General features: G+C 46.2%; 1 protein-coding gene across 1 annotated transcript; it reads left to right on the forward strand.

The window, feature by feature from the left end:
* Positions 1-3,556: 3,556 nt before the first annotated feature.
* On the forward strand, positions 3,557-5,370 carry JUN (Jun proto-oncogene, AP-1 transcription factor subunit). Its single transcript, XM_047788888.1, has one exon. The coding sequence runs from the start codon at positions 3,667-3,669 to the stop codon at positions 4,672-4,674; it is 1,008 nt and encodes a 335-aa protein (XP_047644844.1). The 5' UTR covers positions 3,557-3,666; the 3' UTR covers positions 4,675-5,370.
* The last annotated feature ends 20,917 nt before the right edge of the window (positions 5,371-26,287 follow it).

Below are 26,287 nucleotides of genomic sequence, written 5' to 3' on the forward strand. Positions count from 1 at the left end.
GGGCAGCAAGGCCCATCCTTTCCTGACTGATATTAGGAGTGAGAGAGGAGGTTGGAGAGCAGGAGCTAGGCTGTGAAAGGCCCCTTCTCCCACGCAAAGGGATCTGAACCCTCTCTTGCTTGTAAGGGGAAGCCAACAAAGGTTTCCAAGCAAGGGCGTTAACATGAACAGATCTGCTATTTTTTGGAAGAAATATGCTATTTCTCAACATAAGGAGAAAATCAGCCTGCTAAACCACATAAGGCATAGAGGAACACGCAGAACCCTTAAGCAAAAGATATATATTTATATAAAGTCCTAAGTCTTGGAGTTTCTAAATACGGGAGCTCTGAAAGGAGGCTTTGAAAGAAGCTACAGAGGATTGAGCGAGACAATTTCTTCCAGCCCACCATCTAAGCACCATTTCCCCTGCAGAAAACCAGTACTTTACAGGAAGGTGGCCCTTAGCAGAGAAGATATAAAAAGGGAATGTAACACACATCTGAAGTCAGTTTCCAGCTGCCTGTGTGACCTGAGTGGGATCCTTAACCTCTCTGGGCCTAGTTCCTCATATACAAAATGTGGATAATAACATATGCAGCCCAAAATTGTGGGAAGAAGTCGCATATATAAATTGCTCAGGCAAATGCCTGGTTAATAGGAGGTGTTTAATACATGACAGTCATTTTTATTACTGTTATTAAAATGATTAAAAACACCAGCTCCCTGATTACAGAAGAAAATGATTCAGGTCAACAGTGTAGAGGAGAATGTTCCCTCCTTGAGGAAAATAACTGGATCTTGTCATCACTGTATCCCTACCCCGACCCCAGCTCAATGCTTGGCTCACAGCAGCCACCGTTTCCATCTGCTGCAGGTTGGAATGAGAGGCAAACGCCTGGAGTAAAGGAAAGCTGTCAAGATTTTCCTGACACCAGCTGCTACTGGGCTGTTGAATCTGAACTCTCAAAGCCACAAATACCTTGAAATTCTCAGGCCATGAACACAAGGGGAAATTCCCCCAAGTTCAGAAGCTGAAAAGCCCCAAAACTAGAACCTAGGAATGGAAACGGAGGCAAGTCCAACTTCAAGCCCCAGTCCTGGAGAAAACCCTGGAAGGAGCTGACTTCTGACCCTTTCCTCCCTCACCCTCCTGCCCTCACTGCTCCTCACAGGATGAGTACACCTGATTCTGCCAAGGCACACTCTTGCTCTTACATTCTGGCATCCCATCCACGCTCAGGGAAACTCCCAGGAAGGCCAGGGCAGGGGGCTGTAGGCAATGACCTTCTAGCCCTGGAGGCCATGACACTACAGCAACCCAGCTCAGCGAGGTGGGTCTCACCAGCCCCACTTGCAGATGAAGGAACTGACTCTCAGAGAAGTTCTATGATTTGTTCACTTCACACCGTGGCAGCGCTGGCCATGTGAGAACCCACGACTCCAGACTTTGGGATTCTTTCCGCCATACACTTTTGTCCCTAAGGGGTGCGGGGATGGGGGAGGATAAAATAACAACCACAGAAAAGGAACCACTTACATGGGTCTAGCGCTTCCTAGAGGCTACACAGGATATGGACCCACCACCCGGCCGGAGAAATTTGAAATCTTGGATCCTCCCCTGACTCGCTGCGTGACTTTTGGCAAGTGCCTGCTGCTCTCGGACTTGTTTTCCCGGAAGCTAATCAGGGCGAGAGGAGTGGTTGGTGTGTGTGTGTGTGTGTGTGTGTGTGTGTGTACACACATGTGAAGTGTGGTGTGCCCTTGCATGTTATGCGGGGGCGGGGAGAAGACGATCACCGGGGTTCCCCGAGTTTCGGATTACCTATAACGCTCATTCCCAACTGGGTGCCCCCTAATTCCACCCCCTGTGAAGAAACCGCCTCCGGTTCCCAAGGCAAAGCTGTGAACCCCGCACGCTTTCTCCCATGGTCGGGAGGGTGAAGTAGGGGCGCGGCAGGGACTTAGATGAACACCCAGTTTCAAGCAATGCAAATCACTCGGCTTCCAGACGGCGCCGCGAACAGTCGCTCTTGAACTTGACCAGGAGACAAATTTCGGAGAGTTCTCAACGTGGGGGGCCGACTCTCCTAAACTTAAGCCCACTTTCACTCGCCCCCACAAGGGCCTTAACAGAGCCACCTTAAGGGCGGTGCTCCCGCCCCCCGGAAATGCGAAGGGGGGGGCAGGGACCTGGGCGCTTAGCCCGCCCCCTCCCCCCCCGCGCGGCGGCGAAGTGCCCGCAGATGACATCGACCCCCTCAGTGACACCCGCCCAGCCCACTCGGGCCGAGCCACCGGGCCCGGTTCCCCAGCCTTCCGGGTGCCCGCATCCCCTGCCTTCCCTGAACTTGAGCCCGCCTCCTTCAGAGGCTGCGAGCCGCCGCCGGAGTCCGCCCGGCTTGCGGCAGCCACCGTCACTAGACAGTCAAACCCCAAGACGTCAGCCCACAATGCACCGGGCGGGCCAGGAAAGACGCGCCGAGAAGGGGAGGGAGAAGAGAGAGGCGCTAGTCGCGAGGAGAGGAGGGAGGGGAGGTAAAAGAAGGGCCCAACTGTAGGAGGGCAGCGGAGCATTACCTCATCCCGTGAGCCTCCGCGGGTCCAGAGAAGAATCTTCTAGGGTGGGGTCTCCATGGCGACGGGTGGGCCCGCCCTCCTGAGAGCGACAAGAGCCAATGGGAAGGCCTTGGGGTGACATCATGGGCTATTTTTAGGGGTTTACTGGTAGCAGATAAGTGTTGAGCTCCGGCTGGATAAGGGCTCAGAGTTGCACTGAGTGTGGCTGAAGCAGCGAGGCGGGAGTGGAGGTTCGCCGATTCAGGCAGGCAGACAGGCACCGTCAGTCGGGGCGGACTGCAAATCTTATTTTCTTTTCCATTTTCTCTCCCACGACCCGGAGCTAACGCCTGTGGCTCCCGGGCTGGTGTTCTGGGGAGTGCCGGGAGATCCCCTTCTCCAGCCGCCCCCAGGCGGAGAGCCCCGCTGCGCGGGCGCTGCTGACAGCTCGGAGAGCGGCCGCTGTCCGCACGGGGAAGTCCGGAGACCAGCTGCAGCGGCGAGAAGTTTCCCGGCAAGGAGGACAGGGGACAAGTGGCCGCCGGGTCCCGGAGCGAACTTTCGCAAAGCTTCTCTCCGCCCGAAGCTGCCGCAGAGGCGGTAAAGAAAAGGAGGCGGTGGAGTGGGGAGGACGTGCGCTCCGCTTCGCTCGCACCGGTTGCTGAACTTGGGCGAGCGCGACCCGCGGCTGCCGGGCGCCCCCTCCCCCTCGCAGCGGAGGAGGGGACAGTCGTCGGAGTCCGGGCGGCGGAGACCCGCCGCGGGCAGGCCACCGCGGGCTTTGCGCTGCCTGCCTCCGCCTGGAAGCGAGTTCGTCCGCGGGCTCCGAGGAACCGCTGCTCCCGAGAGCTCTCCGTGAGTGACTGCGACTTTTTCAAAGCCGGGAAGCGCGCGCGAGCGGACGAGTAAGAGTGCGGGCGGCGTCTCAACCTTGCGATCCCCCGGAGCGAGCTGGTGAGGAGGGCGCAGGGGGGAGGCCAGCCGGCGGGGGCGCGCGCTCTTAGAGAAACTTTCCTCGCTCACGGCCCCGGGAAGCGCGGGTGTCCCCCGTTTGCCAGCGCGCTGTTGCGGCCCCGAAACTTCTGCGCGCAACCCAAACTCACCCCACGTGAAGTGACGGACTGTTCTATGACTGCAAAGATGGAAACGACCTTCTACGACGATGCCCTCAACGCCTCGTTCCTCCAGTCCGAGAGCGGTGCCTACGGCTACAGTAACCCCAAGATCCTGAAGCAGAGCATGACCCTGAACCTGGCTGACCCGGTGGGCAACCTGAAGCCGCACCTACGGGCCAAGAACTCCGACCTCCTCACCTCGCCCGACGTGGGGCTGCTCAAGCTGGCGTCGCCCGAACTCGAGCGCCTGATAATCCAGTCCAGTAACGGGCACATCACCACCACGCCGACCCCTACCCAGTTCCTATGCCCCAAGAACGTGACTGACGAGCAGGAGGGCTTCGCCGAGGGGTTCGTGCGCGCGCTGGCCGAACTGCACAGCCAGAACACTCTGCCCAGCGTCACGTCGGCGGCGCAGCCGGTCAGCGGGGCGGGCCTGGTGGCTCCGGCGGTAGCTTCAGTGGCGGGCGGCAGCGGCAGCGGCGGCTTCAGCGCCAGCCTACACAGCGAGCCGCCAGTCTACGCTAATCTCAGCAACTTCAACCCCGGCGCGCTGAGCAGCGGCGGCGGGGCGCCCTCCTACGGCGCGGCGGGCCTGGCCTTTCCCGCTCAGCCCCAGCAGCAGCAACAGCAACCACCGCAGCCGCCGCACCACTTGCCCCAGCAGATCCCCGTGCAGCACCCGCGGCTGCAGGCCCTGAAGGAGGAGCCGCAGACGGTGCCCGAGATGCCCGGGGAAACCCCGCCCCTGTCTCCCATCGACATGGAGTCGCAGGAGCGGATCAAGGCGGAGAGGAAGCGCATGAGGAACCGCATCGCTGCCTCCAAGTGCCGGAAAAGGAAGCTGGAGAGGATCGCCCGGCTGGAGGAAAAAGTGAAAACCTTGAAAGCGCAGAACTCGGAGCTGGCGTCCACCGCCAACATGCTCAGGGAACAGGTGGCCCAGCTTAAACAAAAAGTCATGAACCACGTTAACAGTGGGTGCCAACTCATGCTAACGCAGCAGTTGCAAACGTTTTGAGGCGAGACTGTTGGGGGCTGAGGGGCAATGGAGAAAAAAAAAAAATAGCAGAGAGACAGACTTGAGAACTTGACAAGTTGCGAGAGAGAGGGAGGAAAAAAAAGAAGTGTCGGAGGACTAAAGCCAAGGGTATCCAAGTTGGACTGGGTTGCGTCCTGACGGCGCCCCCAGTGTGCACGAGTGGGAAGGACTTGGCTCGCCCTCCCTCGGCGCGGAGCCAGGGAGCGGCAGCCCGCGGGCTGCCCCGCTTTGCGAACGGGCTGTCCCCGCGCAAACAGAACGTTAAGACTTTTCTTTAACACTGACCAAGAACTGCATGGACCTAACATTCGATCTCATTCAGTATTAAGGGGGGGGAGGGGGGAGGGTTGCAAACTGCAATAGAGACTGTAGGTTGCTTCTGTAGTACTCCTTAACACAAAGGGGGGGGTGGGGGAGGGGAGGCGGGAGGGAGGTTTGTGAGAGCGAGGCCCAGCCTGCAGATGAACTCTTTCTGGCCTGCCTTCCATTACTGTGTATGTACATATATATATTTTTTAATTTGATGAAAGCTGATTACTGTCAATAAACAGCTTCATGCCTTTGTAAGTTATTTCATGTTTGTTTGTTTGGGTGTCCTGCCCAGTTGTTGTTTGTAAATAAGAAATTTTGAGCACTCTGAGTTTACCATTTGTAATAAAGTATATAATTTTTTTATGTTTTGTTTCTGAAAATTCCAGAAAGGATATTTAAGAAAATACAATAAAATATTGAAAAAGTTACCCCTCCCCCAACCTCTTTTCTGCATTATCTATAGATTACTCGTCCAGGTGGAGTTGAAGGAGTTAGAGTGTCAATTAAAATCACTCACAGTGCTGCTTGCTATCAAGCAGTGAAAACTGTTGTCTGCTGGACTTGAGAAATAACTGTAACTGATGCTCTGGTGAAGCTATACTCTTCCCTCCCCAACAATCTATATAGAGTTGCTTAACAAAGGATAGTGTGGCATTTTAGGAGGCTGAGGGAAGGGAAGTTATGATGCAGAGGGACAGCCCACTGGGGAGTCAAAACATTTTAAAGTTTGGATTATATCAAGTGGCGTGTGCTGTGACCATTTATAATGTTAGTAGAAATTTTAACAATAGATGCTTATTCTCAAAGCAGGAACAGTGGCAGATTTTTACAAAAGATGTATCGTTCCAATTTGGAATCCTTACTTTAACAATTCCTAGATAAAAGAGATGGTCTTTGCTTATGAATATTTATAACAGCATTCTTGTCACAATAAACGTATTCAAATACCAATAACAGATCTTGAATTCCTTTCCCTTTACTACTTTTTTTCTTCCCAAGCTCTATTCTGAAGCTTTTCTTTTCAGTTGCTGGGGTTAACATTACTACCATCTGAAGTTATCTGGTAATTAAGAAGCAAAGAATTTAGAAAAAGCCAACCCAGAAGTTGCAATCTGGATGAAATATTCTCCCATTCTCTTTTCCTCTCTCTCCCCCCCTTCCCCTCCCTGAAATAAACACCTATGCCTAAACAAATCACCAGTATAACAGTTTACCATTTCAGAGTCTTCAGTAGTTTCTCAATTTGTTTCTAAGATAATCAACCTTGTTTAAATAATTATTATAGAATCGGTCTCAAAAGATGGCAATCTAGGTACTATAAAAAGATTCGAAAGAGAAAACATGAACAGCAACATGATTACATATGTAAATCACACATTCACTCTGGGGAGATGGCAAACTTAAATTCTATCTGCAGATATAACTTAGGAGATCAACAAGGCAGTACTCAACAAGGGAACCATTTTTGCTTGGTTGCTTTTCATCCCAAGAGCAGGTGTGATTATCAAGCAGCCAAAGTAATTTGATATCCAGGAGCATTTCACAAACCACTAATTGAGGCAGGGCTGTTTGCTCATTAGCAGTGCTCTAGTACCCAACAGGTCTGGGAGTGCTAATATCCTGCCTGTGGCTGTAAATCTAAAGACACAAAGAGTTTCTCCTTAGGAGTAAATGTATCTAGGGTTGGAAGAGGTTGGACTGACTTGTTAGCTGTCAGATCCACTCCATTGTAATAACACTTCTTTAACAAAGGGTTACTGGAAGCAGTGGAGAGTTTGCCAAACAGTGAATTTGCCGATGTCAGCAACCCAGAAGGTGAGTTGATTTTGACCATATGTAGGAATAGTCTGCAGAGGGACAATAAAGCACTTTGGGGTGGGGCTCTGTGGAAGCTAAACAAGAGCCAACTAGAAAAAATAAGCAGGCTGGGGAATTAATTACCTGCAAAGGTAGACTAAGCCCAGACAACAGTGCAGCGCAGAAAAGCCACGCCACTCCCCAGTTTGCTGGTGTTTGGAAAAAAAACCCTGAAATTTGGGCCTATCCCTACGTTTGTTAGTTTCAACTATCATTCTGAATGCATATCCCTGAAATTCTAACCTTTCTGACAATAAGGATAGAAAAAAAATAATGGTGGTAGAAGAAATTCACCAATGACTTCTATAAACTTTGAAGACAAAAAAATCAGATAATTGTAGACGCTCAAAAGTCTGTTATTTTGGTATTCGATAAGTTATTGTTTGGGTAACACTAATAGTTGGGGAAGATGAAGCTAGTGGCTTGTAAAACCATTAATCCTCTTTTAATTTATTTTGCATATGTATATTTCAGAAATCCTTAACCCTTTGTGCATATTGGGGCAGAGAGTTCATAAACTCAAAATGCCTACAAAATTGTGTTTGTGTATATATGTGCACGCACACACACACTCCTCTGGGGAGAGAGATCATTGGCTCTCTTTGGTTCTCAAAAAGTTCCATGACTCAAAAAAGTTAATAATTTCTAAACTGACTGGCTACACCTTTACTATGAGAAACATCTTCGTGTGAATTTGAATTTCATGCCTCTTCGTCCCTCCATGCTTCTGCTTGTGCTCACCCCTCTTTCTGGGATCCCTTTCCTTCTGGCTTAACTGGGAAATCCTACCCATTATTCCAGGCTTGGCAGAAGTGGCACCTTCTCTGTGATGCCTTCCCTGCTAACTCCATCTTTAGGTGGAATGAATATTCCCCATTGAGCATCCATAGCATTTTTACCAAAGCTTCTATGTATTATTTACCAAAGCGTCTACTTATTATCAAAGTATTGTCATTATGAACTTCTGTGTCTCTTGGCCAGAACCTATCCTACTCATCTGTGGACCCTAGACACCTAGTACAGTGCCTAGTTACATAGGAGATGTTCATAAAATAAATGTGTGTTGACTGAACAGACAATTGAACTTAAAAGCTCCAAAGTAATTGAAGGTCTCATTTCTTCGAGTGAAAGATATCCATTTCCAAGTGCCCAACTCCAGATGGATTGAAGACCCTCCCCCACCAAAAAGTCAAACCTGTCCAATCACCAGGTCCTAAAGCCCAGGTGTCAATGAGTGCTCTTAAAAGAATTAAACTGTTAGCGCATTCACTCACCCAGCCACACATAGCTGTGGCTGTGTGGAGTGGAGCTTTCCCTCCTCCACTAGTGCAAGTGGGCATCTCATATAAAATGGGTCTGCTTGAAACTTTAGGCTTGGAGGTGGAGATAGGGAAGGATAGTACGTAGTATTTTAGGCAGTCACAAAAAAATAATTCCAGATGTGGCTTTATTCAAAACAACTATTTCAGTGATAATGGCAGAGAGGACTTTCTGTTTTTAAAGTTAATGTATCTCGGAGTTCCCGTCGTGGCGCAGTGGTTGACGAATCCGACTAGGAACCATGAGGTTGCGGGTTCGATCCCTGCCCTTGCTCAGTGGGTTAAGGATCCGGCATTGCCGTGAGCTGTGGTGTAGGTCGCAGACGCGGCTCGGATCCCGCGTTGCTGTGGCTCTGGTGTAGGGCGGCAGCTACAGCTCTACAGCTCCGATTAGACCCCAGCCTGGGAACCTCCATATGCCGCAGGAGCAGCCCAAGAAATGGCAAAAAGACAAAAAGACAAAAAAAAAAAGTTAATGTATCTCAGGGGTCCAAAATTAGTAAGACCAGTGTTTGCTCGACAGAGACAAGTTTCATGCTAATATGTCTATTCTGCACATCATTTTATTGTTAGAAAACATTTGCATCAACTGAACCAAGGAAAAGGACAATGCCTTTTAGCCTTGCCCACCCCCTGACCCCACCACCTACTTCTACAGGGGTCAAATGGAAAATTACAGAAAAAGGGAAGAGCATTAAAAGCTGGGGTGGCCCCAGAAAGTGAAACTCTCTCTTTCCTAACTCTGAAACCTGGCCTCGGTTATTTGGTTTTGGACTTGTGACATCTCAAAAAAGGGCATTTCCCTGGGCCTAGTCTCCCTGAAGCCCTTGCTGAGCATGGGTTTCAATGATGATCATGACACAATCTCATTTCTCCAGGAATTCCCAGTCTAGTGGGGAAGGTTGCAGAGATGAAGCAAAAAGAGGCACCAGATGTAGGGAGGAAGAGTGCTTATCAGGAAAGACTTTATGGGGGAGGCAATGTTTGAGCTGATCCAGTGGAACGCACCAGGCAGAGAAGGTTGGAGGAGGAACTTGTGGGCAGAGTCACAGGGCTCAGAAAACATGGTGTGTTTTGGGGTGGGGGAGGGGGACGTGTAAGCTGCTTGGAGAGGCTAGGAATGAAGGTGTGAGGAGAAAAGTGAAGGAGAAGCAGCAGGAAAGCTTGGGGGTCAGGTTGCGTAGTACTAGCTGATGCATGCTAAGAGTTTGGGTGTTATCCTGTTATCTTTCTGGAGAAGTACTTGAACTGAGACTTATTAGGTGACTTAAGAATTCATTAGGTAAAGAGCAGAAGAGAAGGAGTGGAGAATACCAGATGGAGAGCCAGCATGAGGGAAAGCCCAAGAAAGACTCCACAGTACCCTAGGAGTTAAGGGAAGGCCTGCCTTCCTGGAGTGAAGTGAGCTAAGAGAACAGTGATGAACATGTGATTGGTACTCACCAGTTCATACACTTGTCCTTTCCAAAGTGTTTTCATCTCTTCTATTTCATTTTATTCTCACTGCTACCCTCTGTGTGGCATTGTTAGTAGCAGTGTTTCACGGGAACAGAAGCTGAGGCTCCCAGTGGGTTTTAAGAGCTTTTGCTGAGGCCCCTCATCCAGTGACTGGTGGGGCCATGATTGGGTCCCTAGCCATCAAGAATCATAATCTTCTCATATGTTGTTCCAGGAACCAGATGCCCTGGTGATCCTTGGGCACCCCTGATCCTGCATCAAGGACCCCGAGGAACTCAATTAGTCATCAGAAGGTTCTTTGAAATGCAACGCATCTGAGCAAAGGTAATCAGATATTCCCTGGAATATTTCATCCACACTATAGCAATGAACTCTCCTTGCCCTGCTGCAAAGCCCTTTGCTCTGGAGGGTCCAGAACACTTAGTGTGGAGAAGCCCTGACAGTCTCTTGCTACACAAACTTCCTTCATGTACATCCACTAAAAGAAATTGCCTGAGGGTTGCTTCATTATTCCTTCAAAAAATGAGTTACCAGATCATTAAGTTACTGCCTTCTTAGGCTGTCAGTATTCACTAGCTACCTGTAAAGAATTTAGGTATTTCCCAGATCTCCTCAGGACTATCTATCCATCAGCTTCTGCTGATGGCTAATCTCTTCCAGGGTGTATTGATTCATCCCTAGGTTCATGCTCAGAAGGAGGAACGTCCTGACATGATGGCAAGTCTTGAGAAAAGATAAGAAGGTACCTAGGCTGTTATTTAATTGACCACTCTACCAGTTATGATACTTAGAGAGGCTGATAATAGAGGACACACTTTAAACAAGAAGTCCAGACATGAGGTCCAGGGCAAATACAGTGGCTGAACAGCATTGTCATGGACTTTCTATCTTTTCATTTCACCATTCTCACTGTGTCAGGGAAGTTCTTTGCATGGACCCAAGAGACCATCATCAGTTCCTGGCGTCATAGATAAAACACTAGCAATGCAATGATATTTGCTTTAACCTTTCTCTTTTTTATTAGTGAGAGAAAACTTTCCTAGAAGCTCCTCACTTTCACCCTAATCCTTTTTCTTTGGGTCCCATTGGCCTGGAGCAGGTCGCATGTCTACACCCAGACTCATCCCTGACAAGGGAATGAGATAACCATGACTAGCCAATAGTCACGATGCACCCCTTTGGCATCACCTTTTTCTAAGCACATGGGAGAATGAACACCAAAAGCAAATTTTACAAATAAATAAAAAGCAAAGCTCTGATAGCAAGAAAGAAGTGAAATGGAGGATGGCTTTTGGGTTGGTGGATAGTCGCTCATGCTCTCCACCAAATGCTTGCAGTTCTCCTCTTGGGTACAAGGTATGGTAGTACTTCCCTCTTTTCTACCTCCTGGAAGTTAGGTGGGAGGCCTTGTGACTTGTGTCAGCCAATGAAATGTCAGCAGTGGTGACATCTCTCACATCCAGGTGGAAGCCTTAAGAGTGATTCACCATCTTTCTTTCTCCCAGCCTTGGCCCTTATGAAGGCACAGAGATGGAACATCCGTTAACCTGGCCCTTGAATGATGGTGAGAGAAAACCATCAGTGTTGGATCAGTGTTCCTCCCTACCCCCAGCATCTATAGTAGACATTTACCAGGAGAAAGAATTAAACCTTTGTTGTCTTAAGACACAAAGATTTGAGGGCCTATCGTTATTGTAGCATTACCTAACCTTTACTAACTACTCTAGGAAGAAACAGCAGTGTTTCCCACAGTATAATAAATTCAGTTATGCCTGTGTAATATGCAATTCAGAAACCAGTTACTAAGTTTCCACTGTGTAGCAGACACTGTGCCAGGACTTACATGGTAAATGTTAGGGCTATATTGTATACATGAGAAAATGGAGGTTCCCCTCTTGTTCAAGTTCATGGAATAATAAGTGCCTGGTGGGAAGCCTGAGCTGGGTCCAGGTCTTTCTTGACAACAAAGAGCTTGCTTTGCTCATATGTGACTTTTCCCTTGAGTAGTGCCACCCAATGAATTTGTTTCTCAGCAGAGCCTCACAACCTTCCTGCTACTGTCACTGCTATCATTCCATTCATGTTTGAGGAAACTGAGAAAACTAACTTGCAGAACTTTAAGACATGGGAAGACACCAGGGCCTCTGCCCCTTGCACAGTTCCTTGCTACTCTTCTGACCACCTGAAGAATGCAGATGTTTTGAGTTGGAAGAGAGAATTGAGGTAGGATGAGCGAGTGGAAGTCCAGGGATCTGGGAGTCAAGTACCCAGTGTTCAATCTGGGCCCTGCAGCTCAAAGCTGGAGGGGAGCATGGATTGAGTGCTTAATTTTGCAGAGTCTCAGTTCCCTCCTTTGTAAACATGAGGCCAGCCATGGCTACTTCAGAAGGTGGTCAGAAGATTCAGAGATGTAAACCCCTGCATAGAGCAGGCAAGCGATTTTCACTATAGATTTGTTAATTTAAAGACATCATCAGCAATCCCACCTCCCCACCCAAGCCCTTGTGAATGCATACACACACACACATACACACACACACACACACACCCATTACTACCACCACCAGCACCACTCCGCCTGAAATGAAAACGTTTCGCATTAAGATTCAACGAGGTCTCACAGGACCTGGTTCTTGGTCATATAAGGGCTGGCAGGTCCTCCTGTAGGCTGGAAAAAAGTTTGTTTCCCCAGCTGCACTCGCAGGGGAATACTCTGCAGGCCCGGCATTGGGAACCTGTTTGGCTTGGCTCAGAGGCCTGTCAGCACATTCAGGAAGTGAAGTCAGAGAGAGGCAGGATTTCAAATAGAGCCAGCTGCACACGAATGCCCCAGCGGTGAAATGCCTTATCCAAGCAGGGTGCCTCTTAGCCTGGGTTGCCCTGGGTGCTGTCAAAGGAGCCTCTGAGAATGGCTCTGGGCCAGGAAAGGAAGAAGCAATCACTGGCACCCAGGGAAGGGCCGTGACTTCATAGCAAAGCAGCCAGAAGGGCTACACGGGGTCATCCCAGCCAGTCCCCTGCTGTGGCTCAGGAATGGCTGAGCCTGTGCTCCCAGAGGTTGCTGGGTAAAGGGCTAATGTTCATCTCCTTGGAGCCTCAAAGCCAAGGTTTGGGAAGGGAAAGGAAGAGAGAAGGGGGATAGCAATATGAAGGACCAGGTGAGGAGGACTGAGAGGGGAGGGCAGAAGTGAATGGTGCCTGATGGATGGCATCATGTGCCCATGTCCAGGAGAAAGGGCAAAGCTAAGACCCGAGTCCTAATCCCAACTCTAACCTCTCCTATCTGTGAGTGGGGAGATAAGTAATTCCTCTAAGCCTCAGTTTCATCAACTATGAGATGTGATAATAATACCTACTCCCATAGGGTTGTTGTAAGGAATAAATAAGCTAATAGATATAAAAGGCTTAATCTAGTACTGATAAGTCCTAAATGCATCAGTTATACTTCTATGGTTGCAAGTGACAGAAAATTCCATTAAAGTAAAAAAGCATTTTATTGGAATATATCTTTGAAAACTATAAATAGAGGTAGCTCTAGACCTAGCTGGATACAGGGTTCAAATGATATCATTAGGCTTTGATTTCTCTCCATCACTCAGCTTGCTGTGGGAAAAATTAGCTCCATCTTCAGCCTTCTGCATGATAGTATCCAGCAGCTCCCACTCTCTGTCTGTGGGAATAAGTAAGATGGCTATAGCATTTCCTCACATTCCCGCAGGATGATGTTGCATTGATCTGATTGGATCTCAAATCCACCCCTGATTGAACATCCTAGATTGACTTAGGTATAGGTCAAGTGTCCGTCCCTAAAACCAAGGTTTGGGGCATCCTATCAACTGCATGGCCAGAAAGGAGAGCAAAGAAGAAGATCTCCAAAGGGCAGTCAGGACCTATGAGAGAGTAGACGCTGGAGGTCAAACAGATTATTGTTGTTTTTATCAAATTTTCCAGACCAGGACAGAGGGTCTACTTCCCTGGAAAACAAAAACAATTATAGGGCTCTCTTGTGGCACAACAGGTTAAGGATCCAGCATTGTTACTGCAGTGGCCTGGGTCACTGCTGTAGTACAGAGGCAATCCCTGGCCCAGGAACTTCCACATGCCTTGGGCATGGCCCAGATAGCAAAAATAAAAATGAGGTCAGCATTCAAGTTCCACAATTTGATATTTTCTAATGAGATGGGGGCCCTGGCTGTAAATCATCAAGAACTCACTTCTTTGGATGGAAAATATTCAAGAGGGATGTATTCAATGATGTAACATACATAAAGCTACTCTGTAAAAATAGTTATTAATATTAGCTGTTGTGATGTTCACTGTAAAAAACTGGACTCATCCATGTCAATTAGAATAGAGTCGCAGATTCTCCAAGCAAGATTTTGAAACATCGAGAAGCCTTCCAAGTACATCTGCTGATCTGTGTTTTTCTCCACTCACCTGCTCATTGATCTGTATCAGATCTGGTTTCTACACCACAATTCAATTGTTGATGTAGTAGAAGCAGAAAAAAAAAAAGGAAATCCATATCGTCATCACTGAAAAAGGAATCCACTATACAGCGCAGTATTCTTTTCTTTTCTCCTTGCAGTGAATCAAAGACCTTTATACCCAGGAACCAAAAAGTGAGAAAGATCTCTGAAAATTCTCAGAACAAATGATAAGCTTAAGAAGTGAATGATAAATCCGGCATTGCAAGTAGAAAATACCAAGAGAGACTGACGTGTATCTACCGTGTGGCTTAAGACATTGGTAAGAGTAAATATAGCAACCAATTCTTGGCATAAATAGTCTTAAAATCTTTCCACCTGAGGATAGCAATATGGAATTGAACAATTGTCACTTTGTCAGAAGGCAATGTGACTCTAATCATTCACCCTGTGTTTATCAAATTTATTCACCTCCTCTGTCCAGGCACCTGCTAAGAACTGGAGGTGAGAAGCTGTGTAAACATGGACCCTCCTATCAAAACTCAGTGGCATTCAATACATAATTGCCATCCAGAGGCAAACACAGTGTATTTTGGGAGCTAGTAACCCACCTAAGTGAGCTCAGCAATAGCTTCACTGAGGAGCTGATTTGGAATTGCATTTATTTATTTATTTATTTATTTTTGTCTTTTTAGGGCTGCATTCGCAGCATATGGAAGTTCCCAGGGTAGGGGTCAAATAGGAGCTGCAGCTGCCAGCCTATGTCAGAGCCACAACAATGTGGGATCCGAGCTGTGTCTGCAACCTACACCACAGCTCAAGGTAATGCCAAATCCTTAACCCACTGAATCAGGCCAGGAATCAAACCCGCGTCCTCATGTATACTAGTTGGGTTCGATACTGCTGAGCCACCAAGGGCACTCCTGGAATTGCTTCTTAAAAGAGATGGGTGGGACTTTGACAGAAACATGGGGAGATGGTGTTCCAGGGAGAGGGGACATCAGAGACTAAGGTAAATAGGACTCAGAACCCATCCGTGCAGCATGGACAAAATGGACAGGGTTCCTGCCCATGGCCCCGTGCAGTGGGTGAAAGGATCTGGCATTGCCGCAGCTGTGGCTGAGATTCAATCCCCAGCCCAGGAACTTCCATATACCACAGGTATGGCCATAAAATGTGAAAGAAAGAAAGAAAGAAAAGGAGACACCAAACAAATGATTAAACAGATAATCACAATTGCTTTAACAAGCCCAGTCTTTTGGAAAGTGCTACAAAGACATGTGAGCAGTATCAATGGGAAGCCACAACCAGAGCCCTCAGTGAAGGGGTGGGCTAGGCCTGGCCTGAGGCTGCTCACTACATACAGGAGGCCTCCCCAAGGAAGTGATCTTGAAACTGAGACCCAAAAGAATGAGTCCAGCACATGGGGTTGGAAGGGAGAGAATTTGTGTCTTGGGTGAGAGCATGTGGTAGCAGTAACTAGAAGACCAGTATAGTTAGAATGTACCATTCCCTCCGAGAGTGGAGGTGAGGGAAGGAGGAAGCCATGGGGACGTGGATCCAGAAGCGACATGGTTAATGCACCATGTCCCCAATGTAGTCCCCAACCCCAAGTCTTCAACAGTCTGAGAGGCTAGAAGACAGTGAACAAAGAGGACCCAGGCTTTATCAGAAAGTCACACACTTCATTTTTAGGGCAGAAGCTCCACTTCCTGGCTATTAAAGACGGATCAGGACATTAGCTGTTTAGAAAGCTCTTGCGATGTGCCCACGCCTTCTCTTCTTACCTTCTTTCAACTCCACCATTTCCCTGTCAGGTAGCTATGGCAGGCTTGTTCCCAGGTAAGGAAACCCGAGACTCAGCTATTATGGAATATGACTAAGACCCCAGGGCTGAAAGAGGCAGGAGCAGGATTTGGCTGCAAATTGAACTGCCTCTAAAGAAAACCAAAAGCATTAGAAATATTGCAAAATTCCGACGGCTCAGCGGTCTCACCCTCCCCGCATGGTATTTTGACAGATAGTCGGTTTACAGTGAATGCATATTCCTTTTCCTTAATGTGGAAGGTGAATGGGGAACTCCAGGGACCTTTTTATTCTTTTTCCCATTCCTATCTGGGCTTTATGCCCCTGCTGTTTTGAATTCCATTTCAAATGAAAAAATAACTAAAAACCACACTCAGCCAAGCCATTTGGATTTAAAACAGACCGGCAGAAACCTGGAAGGAGTCAGGATTCTCCCTAATATATTAAATATAGCAGCCAGCGCCCGTCTGAGAGGGCTCTGCTCCATTTTGTAAAGAGAACAGGCTGTATTTTGAAAATGGATGAGTCGGGTGCGCTGTTGTGACTTGTTTCCAGGTCTGGAGGCCAGGCCTGGTTTTGATCTGACAGGCCTGGGTCTCCAAACGTGGGTTGTTTCTTTGCAAAGGCTCAGAGAGGTGGCAGCCTTGCCAGGCACTGACCTGGAACAGCATTGCCTTGAAGACTTCCTGGGTGGGTCTTAAGTGGGATTCAGTGCGTATTGTGGAATCACAGTAAGGAGTCAAAAACCAGTGTTTTTCATTATGCCAGCAAATCAGTCAGTTCCACTGTTTGCTCAGGTGTGCAGCCATGTGCCCTGTGCCCTGATCTCTATAGAATAAGAAAGTATTGTTTAAAGGAAGAAAGAATTGAAGAGGAAAGAATGTCATAGCCAAAGTGAGACTCTGGTCTCTTTAAAGCAATATAAAGTCTTTGCCATCGATTCTATTTACTCATCGGTCACCCTCCAGTCCTTATAAAAAAAAAAAAAAAAAAAGGAGTCTGCTAAGGAAGCAGCAGGATTCATTCAGTTAATTACTCAATACCTCAGGTCCTCTGCAGGGCTTCCTTCAAAGACTCTGTAGTCTCTGAACAGTGCCAGTAGATGGCGCCAGAGGGCACAGTGCTCCTTGCTTCTCAGGGTGTGAAGGATGAGAAAAACCAGCCAACAAATTCAGCAGGGACAAAAGTATGGGCGTCATTTGCCTTCAAGAGGACCAAGTATAAACACATTTTTTTTTCAGCATAGAGAAGCATATGCGCTGGAAATGTTCTTGCCCTACCAGCCAGAGTCCAGGAAGTGAGTGCCAGATACTGTTTACAAGACAGCTCTTATTTCAGAATGAAAAATAAGGCTCAGCAGGTAGGGGGCCTTGAAGATGAGCTGGGAATTTCCAAGGAGCCCAAGCTGCAATGAATGGAGCTGCAGAGGGCTTGACTCAAGATATTCCCTGGATTAGACAATGGAGGTTGTGCAAATAAACCCATCTGTCTAACCAGAGGGATCGGATTGGTATGCTGGGGAAAATGGTGATGTTCTAGAGATGGACAGGAATGAATTAAAATACCGCATGTGTGACCTTAGGCAAGTCTCGTTCCTTCACTGAACATCGGTTTACTCATCCTTGGAAGAGATGTAATAGTTGTAAAGTGTGGTAGGGAAGTGGGTGTAGAGAGTTGATTTATGGAAAACACTTAGCACAACATTCAGTATTCAGCAATCTCTGAAAAATTCCTCCAACAATAGCACTAAGACCCATTCACATGGGAATCAGGACCATTCCAGGTGGAAAGACAGCCTTCTCGTTTGTGTCCTTGCTGTGTCTAATACACTCCTGACTCTCTATGGTCTTATCACATTATTTTGCATCTTATTTATTTATATAGATCATTAGGTTGGGCACTCTTTTAAGGTAAGGGCTGTGCTAAAAAATTCTCTTTGCATTCCCAGAATATACCAGAGCCCCTGCAACATCACATCTGTTGAATACACGAGTTTTTCTTATGAGCAAGTCATTCCAACCCACCAAGCTGAGTGATTCAGATACCGTGTTATGGCCACATCTCACTTTTTTTTTTTCGCCCACTGTGCTCAGAAAAGAAAACAGAAAATACTACAAACCCAGTGATGAGAATTAATTTTGAATTTTTTATTTTAGCCAAAGACCAAATAGAAGCCAGATGCTAAGCAGCCATTTTCAATATTGGCCAGCCCAACCAGCCAAGACTCAAATTCCAAGACAGAATTACAATATGAGATGTAATTCTATGATTTAATGTCACAGCTTAAGGCTTGGGCATGCAGCATTGTAGTTTGTGCAGGCCAAAGGAAGACGCAGAAAGACAGAAGGAGCAACCTGAGTGGAAGCAAATGACAGGGAGCCAACAGGGTGACGATGCCCATGGCGGCCAATACCAGAGAGAACTTGGAGACACCTGAGCTTGGCCATCATGAGTCAGATAGACTTGGTCATTAAGTAGCTCCTTTGATTGGGGAAAGTTACTTAATTGCTGAAAGACTCCATTTTTTTTTTTTCATTTATAAAATTGGATGTATTAGTCAGGATAGGTTTATCTATACTGTGGTGACAATAAACTCTGAAATCTCAGTGGCTTTGCAGAAAAAAAGTTAATTTCCTACTTGCCCTATGTCTTACCCAAAGGCAGATTAGTGGGAGCTCTGCAGCTTCCAGTGACTCAGGGATCTCTTTTTCTTCTATCTTGTGACACTGTTTCATCCTATGGCTTCCAGTGTTGCTGTGGCAGGGAAGAGACAGCTGGAGAGGGCACACTGGCTCTTAAGTGCTTTGGTGCCGAAGTGACATATGTCATTTCTGATCAGAACCCATTGGTCAAAATTAGTTACAAAATTAGAACAGTCAAGAAAATGGAGCAAGTCTCTGGTCTTCCGGAGGATGACTTGGAAGAGCAAAACATGGTACTTGAGCCCCAGCTCCTGGGTAGGGATTAGGACAAGAAAGACAGTCAGCACTCGAGAGGGGGAACCAAGGCAGAATGTCATTCTGGTCAGCTGGGCCCCTAGGAAGCTGGGAAGAGGAAGAAGCCAAATATGGTAGCTACAGGTTTTCCTGGGTTGACTTTAGTTAAAAAACATGATTAGCAAAGAGATAAACTTTTTAAAATGCATGGAAAACCAGAAAGCATCACGGTGACATCACATGAGATGATGTGGTTGTGATTCTCTAGTTGGCACCTTTAAATTCCAACTTCCCTGTACTCTCAACTCCAGGTATAAACTTTTTACCTACTAACCTCTCTTCCAGCTCTGTGAGGCCTTCACTCCTTCACTTGGTTTCTGCCACCACAAATCTCAGCCCTTATTAATTCTACTGCTTTATTATTATTATTATTATTATTATTATTATTATTTTTTGTCTTTTGCCATTTTCTTGGGCCGCTCTCGCGGCATATGGAGATTCCCAGGCTAGGGGTCGAATCGGAGCTGTAGCCACCGGCCTACGCCAGAGCCACAGCAATGCTGGATCCGAGCCGTGTCTGCAACCTACACCACAGCTCACAGCAACGCCGGATCGTTAACCCACTGAGCAAGGGCAGGGACCGAACCCGCAACCTCATGGTTCCTAGTCAGGTTCTTTAACCACTGTGCCACGACAGGAACTCCTGCTATTGCTTTTTACATTCTTTGCTTCAGCATATGTTTACTGAGTGCTTTCCATGGCCAAGCATAGCTTTTAGTCCTTGGGATATACTGGGGAATAAAACAGTCAAGGTTCCTTGCTTCATGAAATCTACGTGGCACATAGGCCTCTTCCCTCCTTGGAGTGGTGCCTTCTTTCTAATTCTTCAGCCTGACTGCTAGGACTTCCTTTCTGGTATTCTGCATACAACTCACTCACCACCTTGTTGGTCTCAGTGTTAAGGACAAAATCAGAGCTATTAATCACCAAAACCCAGATACAAGAGATGACTTAATTCTAAGACCCACCCCGTAGAGGACTGAGACTCTTCATATCCACTTTAGTGCTGGTGCAGAAACAGGGCAGGGCTAAGCCTGTGGCTGGAAGCATTAGTGGTCTCATCTGGGAGATGCTGGGGAAGAAACAGCTAGGATTATCAAGGGTGGAGATGAACTTGTAAAATTCCACATCTTTAGGAGTTCCCGTTGTGGCGCAGTGGTTAACGAATCAGACAAGGAACCATGAGGTTGTGGGTTTGATCCCTGGCCTTTCTCAGTGGGTTAAGGATCCGGTGTTGCTGTGAGCTGTGGTGTAGGTCGCAGATGTGGCTTGGATCCCCCATTGCTGTAGCTCTGGCCTAGGCCGGCGGCTGTAGCTCCGATTAGACCCCTAGCCTATGAACCTCCATATGCTGTGGGAGCGGCCCTAGAAAAGGCAAAAAGAAAAAATAAATAAATAAATTAAATAAAATTCCAAATCTTTAGGTAGAAAAATAGATTTAACAGACTACTTGTATCAGAGTTCTTGGTTGCAAGCAATAGAAACAGGCTCTAACATAAATAGAAAATATTTACTCGAAGAGTATGGGGCATCGTGAACCAGATTTAAAGGAAGAGGTGAAGAGTGGGGCTTCAGAAGGAACAGAGTCCTGAGAAGCTGAGGGACTTTGTCTGAAATCCATTCCTCTGTGGGAGTCAAGTTTCTCCAGTCACGTTTCTACATTTTTGGAGAACAGACTTTTGGTTGCCAAGGAGGAGGGAAGGGAGTAGGATAGACTGGGAGTTTGAGGTTAATAAATGCAAACTATGGCATTTGGAGTGGATAAGCAATGAAATCCTGCTGTATAGCACAGGGAACTGTATCTAGTCACTTGTGATGGAACATGATGGAGGATAACGTGAAAAAAGAATATATATATGCGTGTGTGTGTATGTGTGCGTGTGTGTGTGTGTGTGTGTGTGTGTGTGTGTGTGTATCTGGGTGACCTTGCTGTATAGCAGAAATTGACAGAACATTGTAAATAGACTACAGAGAAAATTTTTTTTAAAGTTTCTATTTTTTTTTTTCATTCTACTCAAGAGACAATATCCTGGGAGAGAAAGATACTGTTGTCCTGCCTTGGGTTATGTTTCTATTCCTCCACACTTGCAGCCCTATTGATAGTTTTTACCAGCTCTACAAGCAATAGGACCTGGCACTGCCCCCAAAGCACGGCTGGGGTATGACTCCACAATGGAGAATGGGTGCAGGGCAGGCAAATACCACAAATTTCTGCCTCCCCACTCTGGATAATTCTCCCATTCCCAAAGCTCTGGTTTTAGGAACATTTCATGGGGATGCATAAGAATGTTTCTTCCTGGAAACATTTTCATTGTAAAGAGAAAGACTGTGGCTTAATCGTAATAAACCTGATGCTCAAGTTGGGAATTTGAAATAGGATTAATACAAATAACAATTATAGATGACTCAATCCAAAAACTAAAAGATTTTACTTTTGTATTATTTGGGTTTTTTATGACCTAAGATACATTTTTGTAATATAATTTTATTAATTAAAACATTATTGGAGTTCCCATTGTGGCTCAGCGGTAATGAACCCGATCAGTATCCATGACATGGGTTCAATCCCTGGCCTCACTCAGTGAGTTAAGGATCCAGTGCTGCCATGAGCTGTGGCGTAGGTCACAAATGTGGCTGGATCTGGCATTGCTTTGGCTGTGGTGTAGGCTGGCCGTTGCAGCTCCAATTCGACCCCTAGCCTGGGAACCTCCATATGCCACAGAGGCCCTAAAAAGACAAAAAATACATATTAATACTTTTGTATGGTTCATGCACCTTCCTCCATCCTGCCATCCTACCACCTGGATGAATGTCTCCATCTGGGACCTTGGATGCTGCCATTTTGGATCATGAGAACTAAACCGCAGAAAAGGCAGAATAATGTGCTAGAAGGGACTTCGGTTCAGATGGTCTTGTTGGGTAGAGACATTATCTTAGCTCTGGTCTGTATTGCTCTAGAATTTTATACAGTAGCGATATTAGCTCCCATCTGTTAAAGCCACCGTTGTTTGAGGTTTTTCTGTGAGAGCCACATTATCCAAACTGATTCTCTGAAGTTACACCACTGATCAATGATGGGGCCCGGATTCTAACTCAGTTCCAGAGACTGGACTAGGGCGAAGCAGGAGAAGCATCCAGGGTGCACGATTTAAGGAGGCGTCTACTCTCAGGGTCACACAAGAACAGAGTCAGCACTTGCATGACCCGCACAGTAGGTGTCTCCTTAAATTGTGAACACTGGTGCTCTCCTGCCTCATCCTGCTCAGCTGGATCAGTTTCCAGAGCCCGTGCTCTTTCGCACAACACCACCAGGACCAGATTGAAGACTGAATCAACCTACCGATACATCATCGCCATGAGAGAGAAATGGGTCTCAATCAGAGATTTAAGAATATCTTCTTTGATATTAACTAGGAGATGTAAGATTAAAAACTTTCTGAAGTCTCCATCCCACAGCACCCCTGCTATTTTAAGAGCCAGCTTTGATCATTAGCTGGCATGGGAGTGAAAAGCCCTTCTGAAATAACTCGCCCTCCCATCCGCTCTCTAGGCAGGCAGTCTTGTTTATATATCATTTCTGCCGGATGAATCATTTGTAGCAAGAGCACAGCTTCCACTTGTCCATGAGTAATTGTTCCAAATAATCCTTTTCTCTGCTGCATAAAACCTCAGGAGCAACAATAGATATTCAAAATAAGACTGCTACTTGTCAGCCTCTCAAAGTCAGGGAACAAATGAAAGTAACTATGTGCCATCAAAAATCATACTGAAAGAATAAAACAAAAACTTCCCTGTGTTTGACTTTTTTTTGTGTGTGTGTGTGTGGCTCCCACCCTCCACCATCTTCAAAACTGGCTTTTATATTATACTTCCTGCAGAAGCCTGCCAGTTCCTTTTGTTTCTCATTTCAAGGTATTATTTTCACATGAAGCTTCCCGAAATCCATGCAGACTCATCATGAGGGGAAACGAGAGGGCTGGTTTAGGGGCCAGAGTTTAATTGTCATTTGCATCTTAGGGATCAGAACCCCCAAATCAAGGTTGAGGGGAAATGTAGAATTATTTCTCAATATTGTGTTTGTTTGATATGTTGAATTTATGTAGTGCTGCAAAGACCTTACAAAGAAATACATTTTCTCCAGGGCCCCGCCAAACTCTCAGGAACAGAGACGGGGTAAGTGAAAAGAGAGGGGCTGAAGACATCTGGAAGTGAAGCACAGGGTCCAGATCATGGCTTGTGAATAGGCACAGTCCCAGAGGTATTACATTAATTCTCACAGCCCACTTCAAAGTCAGTGTTTTTATTTCTGTCTTACAGAGAAAATGATGCTCAGAGAGATTAAGCAACTTGCCCAAGATCACACAGAAAAGAAATGGCAAGTGGGGACCCAAATCCTGGTTGACCCTACCTGCTTGTGCTTTTTCAGGTATGCCTTGCTACCTGAAAAGCTCAGTTTATTTCTTGTTAGGGGGAAGTTGAGCAAGATTGGTGAGTAAGGAAACTGAGGATCTAGAGCCAGCATGGGGACATGGGACAAAGCATCTCATTTCTTACCTATATAATGAGAGTGTAGAGCTAGATAGCTCTTAAACTGCTTCTGCTCTCTGGTGGTCTGGGTTTTCATATCTACTTTCATCAAAGGCATCCAACAAAAGAACAAAAATAACAGGAAGGGTGAGCCACAGGCAGGATCTCTCCCTGTGGGTCAGGAGTCCAGGAAAGGCCAGAAACAGCCACTGCAAGATAAATAAACTGATCTTGGTGTTCATTGCACCCTCTTATTTTCTCATCAACTTCTCCAGCCCCTGCTTCCACCATCCAAGTACTCTGCTCCTGGCATTACCACCTTTAACTACCGCCAGCCCCCCCCCACCCCAAAATTACTGCATCCCATTCAGGCTTGCCTGGATACCTAAAGTGCTGAGTTAAAAGGTCAGATTATTTTTTGTAATCTTGCCAAGTGAATGGTTCTATTTTGCAAATTAGAAGGTGCTTTTCCAACCTGAGTAGACATAACCCTGAATCAGGATGTGAGGCTTGGCAAGCAGAACATGGACTGACTCTCAGCATCTGCCTTCCCCACTCAGCCAGATGCCTTGTGCAGTGCACAACTCACACAACTGTGTTTGGCAGCCCTAGGACAAGACTAACTGTTGATTCAGCTCAGTGAACTCCACCCATCCAATTATACATGTCAGATATCCTTGACCCTTTTCCCACCTTCGTCTTCCATATTCTACTCACCACACTATTGATTTAGCTCCTATTTTTCTCTAAATCACCACCACCACCTAAGTCAAAAGAACTTAATCTTCCCTCTGAACTGCAACACTGTTCTGCTTTGTATTTATTATTCCTAGTCTCATAGCCAGAAGGTATATAAACTCAACTAGTTTAACATTGAGAGCTTGCAAATTGGAGAATCTTTATAAAAATATAAATATGACCATCCACTGTCTTGCTTAAAATTGCCAGTAGCTTCTCATGACTCTTAGGGTAAAGACGAAATTCTTTGACAGGGCCTCCTGCACCATCAGTCCCCTCCCTATGGATCTGGCTTCATCTTGCATCACCTTCCCTTCAGCGCCCTCCTCTCCCAGGTGCATGCTGTTCTGGCTACCTAGAGTACTAGTCTTTACCCCAGGCCAATTAACTCCTATTCACACTTCCAGTTTGTCAAGTTCAAGCATTACATCACATCAAGACCTCCCTGATCACCCTACTGATCAGCTCCCCTTATGATAGATAAGTCCTTTAGCAACAAAGGCCTTCTCCCCTTCTCTGCACTCATCAGTTTTACAAGTCCACATACATCTCTGAGATCATCTGACACCTCCTCTCTTTCCAGCCAGCTGTATGCCACATAATAAACATACTGCCTGGGCTCATCTCTGTGTATCTAACTTCTTAGCCTAGGCTGGCACACAGTTTATAGTTGATAAGTATGTGTCGAATGAGTGCAGATTTGTCTGGCTTGGAGAAACCAACATTTAGCCATGACTAGTTTTGACAATTCCCCAAGAAATTTGCAAGTGTAAATTGCCCAAACTGGTGGTGATATAAAAGGAAGAAGAAGAAGAAGAAGAGCAAATCAAGGAAAATTAGTCATTGACAAATAGCTCCCTCATAACTAGCCAACCCTAAAGCCATCCTCCCTGAGGAACTGGAGTTAACTAGTTCCTAGCAAATATTTGTTGAATCAATGGATAAAATCCAATCATTCAAGGCCCAGATTAGATGCTACGTCTGCTAAGAAATCATTTCAAGTATACACCAGTCTCCAGAAATAATTTCTCTGTTCCCTATCTGTTCAAAGCATTTCACCATTCCCCCACTGATGATAGTGTTTTATCTTGCATTGGAGTTATTTGGGTATCTGTCTCATCTCTTAGAGCACATTGTAACTGTCTAGTTTATTTCTACACTATCCTCTATCCTCCAACACCTAAAAGAATGTCTATCTATAGTAGTGCTCAAATAAAGTTTGGTAAATGAATGAAGGCACAAACGGATAATAATGCTAGAATTGCCCCCAGCACCGCTCCCCCGTCAGACAGTTAGTTTGATTGTATTCTGACTTTCCTGATCTTGTATTCTCTTCCTAATAAAGAAGAGAAAAAGCTGGGGAAGAGGATTGCTTAGGATACTTTCAATTATTTTAATTAACCGTCTATCATTTATTAAGAATCCATTGTGAGAAGTCAGGATTCCATTTCTCTTCCCCTAATCAAGCATTTTTAGTTCAGGTAATCTTGATAGTTTTCTCATTCAAATCAAAGAACTCCCAGTATCAGAAATGTGTCCCAAGGACTCTGGAGTTTCAAAATCCAGCTTGGGAGAGCCTAGAACCTACCATATAATCACTAGGTATGTGTCCTTATGATATGGAAATTCAATTAAAAACCTCGCAACACTTTCCTTGAGTGTCTTGTTTGTACCAATCAAAAACATGCACTGATAACATAGAAAATATGTCCTCTTTTCAGGTCCCCTGATTGAAAAGCAGTTGAGAGCATTCTTCAGGATGGTGGGAGTCTCTTTTCTGACTGTAAGTTACCATTAGGATTCAAATATGTGTACAGAAATATGCCTTATAGGTATCAAGCTTTAGAGCAGAGAGACACTTCAGGGGTTATTTGACCTAAATGCCCATTTTACAAGTGATGAAACTTAAGTCCAGGGAAGCCAAGTGATTTGTCTAGTGGTTTGTGCAGTTGAGATCCAAACTCAGGTCTTTGGAGTCAAAATAATGTTTATACCCCTATGATGTGCCAGGCTTCTTAAATACTTTATCAGCAGTTATCTCTAATAACAGCCCAAGAAAAAGTGTATCACTCGCCCTTTACAGATGAGGAAACTGGGCTCAGAAAGTTGAAATGATCTGTCTCAAGCTTTCCTGGCTAATAATAAGTCCTCC

The sequence above is a fragment of the Phacochoerus africanus genome, chromosome 8 (assembly GCF_016906955.1).
Source record: "Phacochoerus africanus isolate WHEZ1 chromosome 8, ROS_Pafr_v1, whole genome shotgun sequence".
NCBI classification, from domain to species: domain Eukaryota; kingdom Metazoa; phylum Chordata; class Mammalia; order Artiodactyla; family Suidae; genus Phacochoerus; species Phacochoerus africanus.